This window comes from Capsicum annuum, chromosome 7 (genome assembly GCF_002878395.1).
Source record: "Capsicum annuum cultivar UCD-10X-F1 chromosome 7, UCD10Xv1.1, whole genome shotgun sequence".
Lineage (NCBI taxonomy): Eukaryota > Viridiplantae > Streptophyta > Magnoliopsida > Solanales > Solanaceae > Capsicum > Capsicum annuum.
This window is the reverse complement of record NC_061117.1, coordinates 204,014,698-204,025,403: the sequence shown is the minus strand read 5'-3', so window position 1 is coordinate 204,025,403 and position 10,706 is coordinate 204,014,698. Positions and strand designations below refer to the sequence as shown.

The following is a 10,706-nucleotide window of genomic DNA, read 5'->3' as shown; positions in this document are numbered from 1 at the left end:
CGATAACAAAATCACTATAACTCACACCGTTCATGTTCAAATAAATGCTTCAAATAAAAAGTTTCATCTTTTAAATACTTTGTGTGCATCATAGATTAAACTTAACCTTCTATCCGTGTCTCAATTTTGCAAAAACAATGTGACATCCATAGAATTTTTTCCTTTTGATTTTCTTGTAAAGGACCTAAGTACGAGGGCACCGTTGGCATGAGGCCAGAATAAAGAAGGAATTTATGAGTGGCCTGATAGAGGATCCCAAGGTAATTTGAGCTACCAATCCTATATGGCTGAATCTTAACAATCTTGGCATAGAAAATTGGCACATCCAAATAAAAGAGTGTTTTAAACACTCTCACAAAAAATTTTCAATTCCAATTTCAAATTCTGAAATGTTTAATCATTGTAATTCCTACTCTTCTAATAAAAGTCATTGGCAACCTTTTTCTGAGAATACTCTGGTGAGCAAAAAGCTTTTACAAATTATTTTCAGTGATGTATGGGGCCGACCATCACCTGTTTTGTCAATTGATAAAAAATTATATTATGTAATTTTTGTTGATCAATTTACAAAATACATTTGGCTGTACACACTTAAAAATAAAAGTGAGGTCAAAACTGTTTTCTCTAAATTTAAACCACTTGTTGAAAATTATTTTCATACAAAAATACTCTCAGTTTACACTGATTGCGGTGGTGAATTTGAAGGTCTCAAGTCATTTCTTCACACAAATGGCATTGAACACCTTGTATCGCCATCATACACTCCACAACGAGTAGCTATGGCTGAACATAGACATTGACACATCATTAAAACAACAAAAACCATTTTACACCAAGCCTCCATGCCTCCAGTATCTTGGTCCTTTGCCTGTCAACAAGCCACATTCTTGATTAACAGACTGCCCACCCCCACACTTCATTATGATTCTCTATACCAATGATTATTTGGAGAAATTCCAAATTATCAATCCATTCGTACTTTCGGTTGCCTATGTTATCCATGGCTTAAACCATATGCCAAACACAAACTAGAACTCAAGTCCACCCCTTGTGTTTACTTGGAATATTCTAATACCCATCACAGCCATCAGTGTTATGATCCTATTTCACGAGATGTTATTTTTTATGAAAATAAATTTTCCTTTTCTAATATATTTTCATCTTTAAAAGAAAAAAGAATTTCAAAGTTAGAGTGAGATATCTTGTACAAAGAGTCAAATGACCTTAGTGTCAAGTCTGTGCCTCCAATGGATTATGAGATTCTCTAACCAATCAAGGTTTCCAGAATTGCCGGTGACTCCTCCTATAGGTTCCTCTTCAGGTCCATCTTTGGCAGCAGCGCCAATTCCTGCTGCCGGCTCAGATTGCTCCACACAGCTTATTATTATCCCACCCACCACACAACCACTAATCCAGTATCAACGCTGAAATTGGCACACCTCGATACCCCCTTTACCTATACTAACTCCAGACCCCTCGCCATCCATTCCATTTCACAATCATCACCAATCATCTACCACAACTTCCACACATACCCAACAACCATTCATTCACCGACCTGTTACTCGTTCACAAAATAATATTACCAAACCCAAGTAAGCATTTGATTATATTGCAGTTGTATTAACTGAACTACTTTCCACCACTTATAACCAAGCCCAAAAAAGTGCACACTGGGGAGAAGCGATGAAACTTGAGTTTGAGGCATTGATGAACAACAAGACCTAAGGAGCTTGTACCGCCATCCTCTTCTCAAAATATTGTTGATTGTAAATGGCTTCATCGTATCAAAGCCAAATCAGATGGAAGTATTGACAGGTATAAAGCTCGGCTAGTTGTAAAGGGATTCACGCAATGATCGGGTGTGGATTATCATTTTACATTCAGTCCAGTGGTAAAATCTGTTACTGTTAGACTCATTTTATCGCTTGCAGTTCAGCATAATTGGCATTTGCGCCAACTGGATGTGAATAATGCATTTCTTCAAGGTCACCTTGAAGAAGATATTTATATGCATCAACCTCGTGGGTATGCTCATTATGATTTTCCTAATTATATGTGCAAATTAAAGCAAGCAATTTATGAACTTATGCAGGCCCCTCGAGCTTGGTACTCTGAGTTAAAGCAATTCTTGCTTCAGATTGGCTTTCAAAAGTCTAATTCAAACTCTTCTCTATTTATTCGTCATCAAAATGAAACATTGGTCTACATTCTTGTATATTTTGATGACATAATTATCCCTGGATTGAACTTTGAGGTTATTAATAAAACTATCTGGGTTCTTTCAGCCAGATTCTCTCTCAAAATCCTCGAACATCTCTACTACTTTTTGGGTATTGAAGTTCTTCGCACTAAAGAAGAGAGTGTTCTCTCTCAGACCAAGTATGTTTCAGATCTTCTTGCTTCCCATAAAATGTCTGAATGTAAGCTTGTTACAACTCCCATGATTTTCACTGCCTCACTATCCTTAAAGGATGACACACCTTCGGCGGATGCCACTTTATATTGTCAAGTACTTGGTAAAATTCAATATTTGTCATTCACCATACCAGATATAAGCTTTGCAGTTAATAAATTGTTCAATTTATGCATGCTCCTACACAAACACACTGGTCTTTTGTTAAGAGACTCTTGAGATATGTCCAGTATACCAAAAATCATGGCTTACAGATAACGAGCAAGACACATCCTGGATTGTTTATGTATTCAGATACCGATTGGGCTGGTGATATTAGTGACAGGAAGTCCAATTCTGAATATATCCTTTACCTTTGTACAAATCCTATTAGCTGGTCATCTAAGAAGCAACGCACTGTTGCACGCTCCTCCACTGAAGCAGAGTATCGTGTAGTAGCTTCTGCACTTGCTGAGGTCAATTGGGTTCAAAAACTTCTTGTAGAACTACATGTGCAGCTTCTTGATCCACCTATAATCTATTGTGATAATGTTGGTGCTACCTATATTTGTCAAAATCTGGTACTACACAGTAGGATGAAACACACTGAAGTTGATTTTCACTTTGTTAGAGATCAAGTGCAGCAAAAACAGGTGCTCGTTCAGCATTTACATATTGCTGATCATCTCGCGGACACGCTTACAAAGCCTTTGCCTCGTCTGTTGTTTCATCAACATCTGTCCAAGTTAAAGGTTATTGATGCCACCTTCAACTTGCGGGGGCGTATTGGGACATGATTGATTGTGTAATATATTGTGCAGATTTCTCTCCCTGATTTATGTTTTATTAAATGTATATAATATTCTAGCTGATTTCTAGGAATTTAGGTATCTAGTTAGCTTAGTTAGTCTTTCCTTTACTTGTATATATCTCTGTAACCTTTGGATAATATATAAGTCTAATACACTACTACTTCTTCATCTTTCGAACCTTTAATTTGTTTGATTTTATCCACCCTGATTCATTGCACTCCCAACAGTTTTGTGTTTACCCTGTCAAAACTTTGAATAAAAATTGAATTTGCATGGCGAACTATTGCTAATTGTTCAATATGCTTACTGCAGTGAAAATTTCTGTCTTGATCCTGGAAGCATATAATGGTCTTTTCTTTTTGCTGCTTATTTAACTTATATATAAGTGAAAGTTTTGGGTGACTACGGAGGGCAGTTGCATAATTTTATCAAAGGATAGTTACGTAATTGTATTAGAATTCATTGGCTCTTCCCACTTCCACCTGTTAACATTTTTAGCCATACACTAAAGCTTTTGAGTCTTCCCAATTTTACTTTACTTTCCCAAAATTACCTCTTCCTCTCAAAATATCTCTACACCAGCTCCACAATTTTCTCGCTTGTTGTAAAAAAGGTACTAAAATTCCCTTATAATTCCTCTATATGTAATTGACCCTTCAAGATTTAACAGTTGACAACAGCTTGCATTTGTTGGACCTATAAAAAGAATAAAAAGTTAGAGAAACAAAAATGTATCCTTGTGAAATTGTTGAGGACAAACATAGAGCAACTTACAACATGACCTTTGTAAATGATGTAAATTTCATATTAGATATGATTTAAACTTTGCACACTTTATAATTTGTAATTATCAATGCACTGTCTTAACTGCTTTTACACCATTATAATAATATCATTACTTATAAAAGAAAATAAGCTCACTATACTGAAAAAACTCGACACAATTGTAATGCAGTCAACTTGAAATATGTCTATGTTTTATGTGACTGATTTGAATCAGCGTGGAAATGACATGTTTGTGTATGTTTGGTCCATCTATCTTACTGCATCACATACCTGAATAATAGAATTATCCAAAATTATTGTTTATTTGATATGGTTTAACATGTTTTCGGTATAAGCTGTATTATTTTTCATTTACACCTTTATTTAGTTTGCTTACACCTTTATATGTAACTTTACCTTACATTTGTGTTATAGATTTTTTCTCAATTTATTCCAATCTACGAACTGCTTGTTCTTTGAGGTTTTAATCAATACACTTCTCCATCATTTTCTTATATTTTAACAATTTTCTAAACGTCTTTTGGCTTTTTTGGTAATGGAATAGGCGTATGTTGAAGGTGATGTTGCCACACAACACTCAAAGAAGAAGATGTTTAAGAAGTTCAATTCACAAAAGCCGGTCTTAGTTCTCTACTATTGCATCATCGAAGAAAATATTGTTTCTACAATCAACCAACAGTGTACCATACTCTTGTGCCAATAACTTTCAACTTTTCCATTTTTTGTACCAACAAATGCTTTTATATAGTACTTCCACAAGCTAACAACATAACAATCTAATCTTTGTTCCACATACTATGAAGCATAACTATTTTATGTACTATCATAATTTGACCAGTACAAACTTAATTCAATACTATGTACTATGTGCTCTTGTACCAATAACTTTCATCTTTAGCACTTTTGATACCAATAAATATTTATATATAATGTAATCTTTGTTCCGCATATTATGAAGCATAGCTGTACATTTTTGCTCCCCAAATAAGACCGAATGCATTCATTATGTTGTTGTAATAGGAGATAACTCCTATGACTAGTCTCTGGAGGTTTTCATTGAATTGTTTACTAGTTCAGGTTCGATGTGGAATTGATGATATATAGGGGAATAATTTACATGACTTGCTATTTATGCACCGACATAATTAAAGGTCATACTTATAATGTGTTTTTTTATTAGGTGACACCATATGACAAAATTAAAGGTCATACTTATAATGTGTTTTTTTATTAGGTGACACCATATGAGTGAATTAGTAATCCACGTCAGAGCAAGTGAGGTACACACATGTAATTGCAAAATCGGAGTGTCTTTTTGTTCAGGTTTTGTATAGTTAAAGGGCCTAATTGTACGCTATCAAAGTTTAAGATCAATGTTATAATTTGATGTCAAGTTTAGGGTCATAATTATGTATAATTATTTTTTTATTTTTTTTTTTGCTGACTGACATTATAAATGTTCGTGCCAATTCTGTAGAGTATTTATAGATTTATTCATTTGTAGTGCTACAATTCATACTATACATAGCAGAAATTACTGAAACTAAGACAAGAAAAAGATGCAAATAAAAATTCTAAATAGTAACAAATAGCATGTCTAGCTTTTAATGGATATTTAGAAATACCAGTCTTCTTATCTTAATTTGGCAAATAGCATGATGATCATATACTCATATGGTTTGATCAATTCTTTGCAGGTACCTTCAGCTTTAGAGTTGCTGGACCAACACTAGATAATGTTATGCATAGAGTCTTGAGATGTTCGTATCATTACAAGAACTTGTTGCCTACCTATCTGAAAACTCTATGTTGGTGAAAACAATCAACAGCAAATACCAAAAGTATTTTGATAAAGAACTCTGGCGATCTCATATATACATCTTACCCTGACTTGGATGGGAAAACAAGGAACACCCTTGCCAGTCCTCCTAAGCCAGTCCAACAAGCTTCTCACTGACCTCCCATAGCTTGCGTGCTTTCTCTGCATCACTGGCTTCCTTTGACAGCTGGTTCTCAAACGAGGAGGAGGTACTGTTCCAACTCCAGTAGACACCAGATTTTGAAAGACTTGGATCACGTACTACCTGAATTTAGAATTGATGATTCAGTGGTATTCTTCATGCTAGTTGATGATTCAGTCTCTGAAAATGTTAGGGATAAAGGGACCAAGTTTGTGTAATTGGACTAACCTGTGCAAGTCTTTTTCCTGATTCTTCTTCAGATACATAGCCTTTGGTTATGTACTTTTGAAATGGTGGGAAGAGAGCCCTGAACAAGGGAATATGATTCCTAAATAAACCAGTTTCAGCAATGCAGCCGGGATACAGGGAAGCAAAGGCAATGCCGGTCTCCTCGTGGAAACGCCTGTGGAACTCTTGCATGGTAAGCATGTTACAGACTTTGCTATCTTTGTAGGCTTTAGCACCATCAAATTCTCCTCCATCAATCATGGGTGAGCAGTTTAAACTATTCAACCCTCCTACAAGTCCTCGTAGATCTCCAAGATTAGCCTTAGGTGGAACATTTCCAGCCAAAGTGTTTGTGTTTCCTGATTCATAAAAATTATAGTATGAGATTCCAATCATCTTAGGTTCCTATATTATGGCAATTCATAAGGAGCTGCAAATTCTGTCCTGCAATTCTATTATATATTTTTTTTGAGTGGGTAATATTTTTGTTAAATAGCACTATGAAGTGCTACAAAAGTATGTCTATCAGAAGGCCAAAGAGCACAAATGTTTGCTCCTATCCTATTCCTGTAGGGCATCTATGAAATCTATCATACTTCCATGACATGCTGCCCAGCATTTTACTTGTAGCATGAAATACGTGTAGTTTCTTGATTCTCTGTCGTGTATATCTACATGCTTAATTACATGTAAAAAAAGAATATCTTTATATGCTAATTTGTGGAATTCTAGCTGTAAAGGCGTTGATAGGCGGTGATCAGAAACTTTGTTGCTCAATGAAGTTGAGTATGCTAGATATGGGAGCATAAGCTTTGAGTTTCAGACCAGTACCTGTAATGGAGCCTACAATTATAAGGCGCTTTTGTGGGTAATCTGATTGCTTGAGGTCATCTAGCAGCAACCTTGCAAGTAGAAAATGTCCGAGATGGTTGGTTCCCACACTAAGCTCAAATCCATCAGCGGTGAAAGTTGGCTCTTTAGCAGTTGGCAAGTACACTGCAGCATTACAGACTAGCGCATCAAGTGGCCTCCCTGAACGTCGGAAAGTATCTACAAATTGGCGGACACTTTCAAGGGAAGCGAGGTCCAGATGCATGACTGTGTAGTTCTCCTTTGGAATGCCTGCTGATTTTGCTGCTTTCTCAGCTTTAAGAAAGTCCCTACAAGCCATTATAACGTGCCACTCTCCTGATTCTCCTATCGCCTTTGCTGTAGCTAGTCCTAAACCAGAGGAGGCTCCGGTAATTATCACATTGCCTTTCCTGAGGGTTTTCTTCTGTCCTGAGGTAGACGGGGTGATTGCAGGAGTGGTAGCAGCTGTTTGTGCTCTAATAGGTACAACTGCTAATTTCTTTGTCAATTCCTATTACAAGATAAGCAACATGTAGTATGTCATCAGGATCCATAGGTGAAGAGTGACCGATCAAGTGAGAAATGTTAGATAACCAAAACCGTAAGAAGATATCAACTACGTGCTCTAACATAGACCCAAGAAGAATTTGGAAAGTGAAATTCAAAGGGTCTACTAGAAATAGCGTCTTTACCTTTGAGGTAGAGGTAAGGTCTACTCACACTCTATCCTCCCCAGACTCCTCTTTGGGCATGTTATTGTTTTTTTTTTTGAGAAAACAAAACAATATTTTGTTATACATTATCATGATTATTTGGTTAGTTTTTAGGATGAGTTTTTCAAATTTGAAAATTTTTTTTTTTCTACTTTCCCCCCCGATTCCCCCCCCCCCCCCCCCCCCACAACTCCCAACTTGTTTTCTCAACTGAAATGCATGACTAAACACAACTTCTAACTTCCAATTTTCATTTTTCAACTTCAACATTAAATACTAGAATAGTACATTTTTTTTGTTTTTCAAATTTCACTCAATTCATGTCCAAATGCCGTGAATGTTTCTACTGTTTTGCAGCTTGAAAATATGATGTTTATGACCTCAAGAGGTAATCCTGCTTCTTATTTTGGTAAGTAATTTGACTTCCTAGAATAGCTTTCCATGAAGTTAAGAGACTTCAATTGTGCTTCTTGGCCTAGTAACATAACTCCCTCCATTTCAAAACAAGTGGTGTTTTTAGCTTTGACACACCCCTTGAGAAAACTACACACTTCAAGAAAGTAAGAAGTGTTTTTACTTACTTACCTTTTAACTAAATGACTTGAAAAAAAGTAGCCCTTTAATGATTTCTTGGTTGTGTAGAATTCCATTCATTCAAATAAGGGTACAATTGAAAGAAAAAAAATAATTACTTCCTTGATTTTGTGTAACGCCACTTATTTTGAAACAAGATGAAAAGGTGAAAACACAGCTTATTAGAAAGATACTTCTGATTACCTTGTTTCCTACAGTAGGAGTGAATTTGGATTTAAGATTGCAAGACAATGCAACTCCAAAGAAGCTATTGTCCTTGAGATTAGCACATGATTTACCCTGCCACAATTGAGTCACACAAAATCTTCATTCAATTTTCATGTTAGTAACTAAGTTTAAGTTGATTCAATATTAGTTAGCAGCTTTACCTCTCTGTGGAGAGAAAATGCAGATGGAAGCAAAGATGCTGCTTGGAGTGCCATTTTGGAGATATTTGCCTAGGATTTTTCACTCAACTCTATGCTTAAGAGGGTGGTTTTTTGGGGGTGGGGGGGTTTGTTTCTATCTAATAGTGTGTAGTGGGGAGTTGGATTTGGAGGTATGTGGGCTTTAATAAAGGATAATTAGATTACAAGGATAAGATGGTAATGGGAGTAATCTAGAAATGCCATTTCAGCTCCACCAGCCAATCACTGCTTGAGTTTGGATTCTCATTGATATTTACTATTTCCTTCGTTTATCTTTACTTGTTCACTTTTTCTATTTTGAAATGTTTAACCATACTTGTTCAGTTTATAAAATTTATGAATAATTCACCTATTTTTTTCCATTTTACCCTTAACACTGAATATGATTATTATATAATGCATTTCTCAAAGCATTAAATTTATAATATTTAAAGAATAATATAATAAAATTACTCCTATCATATTTACAACTTCTTAATCCCTCTATCAATAGAAAAGTGGACAAGTAAAGACTTAATAACTCAAATGGCACTCAACTATTGACTTTTATCCGAGAAAGTCACTCAACTTTGTTCTTTACTTTAAAAGTCACTCAACTATGAATTTTTATCCTACAAAGTCACTCAACTTTGATCTTTACTTCAAAAGTCACTCAACTATCACATTTTTACTGAGAAAGTCACTCAACCTATTTAAGTATTTTTTAAAAATAAAATTTACTTATGTAAAATTTCTATTTAAAAAAATAATTAAAAAATAAAAAGTATTCCTTTAATGACCGTTTTATTCATATTCTCCTAAATTAATATCTCTCCCTCCCCTTTATCATTTTTCTTCTTCTTTTCACTTTCTTCGCATAAATTTTTCGATAAATCACACATTATAATCTAGAAATTGACAATTAAAATTATAGAAAATCAAATTACTGCCATATTTTATATTTGTAGAATTGATAAAATTGAAAGAAATGATAAGGGATTAGAATAAACTTTTTGATTCTTTTTATATAGAAATACATTGTTTTCATTTTAAAATTTTCCAGGTCATCTTTGATCATTTACTGTAACACAGATGATATAAACTTAATCGTTGTATTTTATTTTTATTTTATCTTTAAAAAGGAAAAAAAATAAAGAGGAACAAACGATGAGAAAATAAAATAAAATATTCCGTACTTTCTTTTTTCTCCTTTTTAAATACATTATACGTTTATTTTATTTCTCTTCTTTTGCCATCTTTAATTTTTTTCCTTTTTTAAAAGACAAAATAAAAATCAAATACAAATATAAAATATGATAGTAATTCGATTCCATACAATTTTAATTGTCAATTCCTAGATTATAATGTGTGATTTATGAAAAAAATTATGGGAAGAAAGTGAAAAGAAGAAGAAAAATGAGAAAGAGGAGGTAGAGATATCAATAAAGGAATACCAAAATTTTATTTTTAAATAGAAATTTCACATAAACAAATTCTATTTTTAAAAAATTAATTTAATAAGTTGAGTGATTTTTTGAGTAAATATGTGATAGTTGAGTGATTTTTGAAGTAAAGACCAAAGTTGAATGATTTTTTGAGATAAAAGTCAATAGTTCAGTGACTTTTTGAGATAAAAGTCCATAGTTGAGTGACTTTTGAAATAAAGATCAAAGTTAGGTGACTTTCTAAGATAAAAGTTCATAGTTGAGTGATCATTTGAGATAGAGTAAATACATAATTATCCCCCTGATGTTGGCCGAAATTTTTAAATAGACACCTAAACTTTAAAATCGACCTATTACCCCACGATCCTTCTTTATTTCGTTGTAAATACACCATTTTTCGCTGAATCTCGATCACAACAAAGAGAGTGAACACACGCACCAATCAGGTGTTGCCATGTGTTAAATACCTTTAATTTCATATTTTTTTAATCAAATTTTCCTTTTTATTTAATTTAACACCCACCCACCCCACCC

At 34.2% G+C, this 10,706-nt stretch overlaps 1 protein-coding gene across 2 annotated transcripts; it reads right to left on the bottom strand.

Moving 5' to 3' along the window:
• Window positions 1-3,630: 3,630 nt before the first annotated feature.
• Window positions 3,631-8,880, bottom strand: LOC107855028 (protochlorophyllide reductase). 2 transcript variants are annotated; one of them, XM_016700010.2, is made up of 6 exons: window positions 8,710-8,880; window positions 8,525-8,620; window positions 7,014-7,545; window positions 6,183-6,541; window positions 5,879-6,077; window positions 3,631-3,903 (listed from the first exon to the last, which is right to left on the bottom strand). In XM_016700010.2, the coding sequence occupies exons 1-5, from the start codon at window positions 8,761-8,763 to the stop codon at window positions 5,922-5,924; spliced, it is 1,197 nt and encodes a 398-aa protein (XP_016555496.1). In that variant the 5' UTR covers window positions 8,764-8,880; the 3' UTR covers window positions 3,631-3,903; window positions 5,879-5,921. The 2 variants fall into 2 exon arrangements, with proteins under 2 accessions (XP_016555496.1, XP_016555497.1); XM_016700011.2 differs by lacking the exon at window positions 3,631-3,903 and adding an exon at window positions 5,554-5,788.
• Between the last annotated feature and the right edge of the window lie 1,826 nt (window positions 8,881-10,706).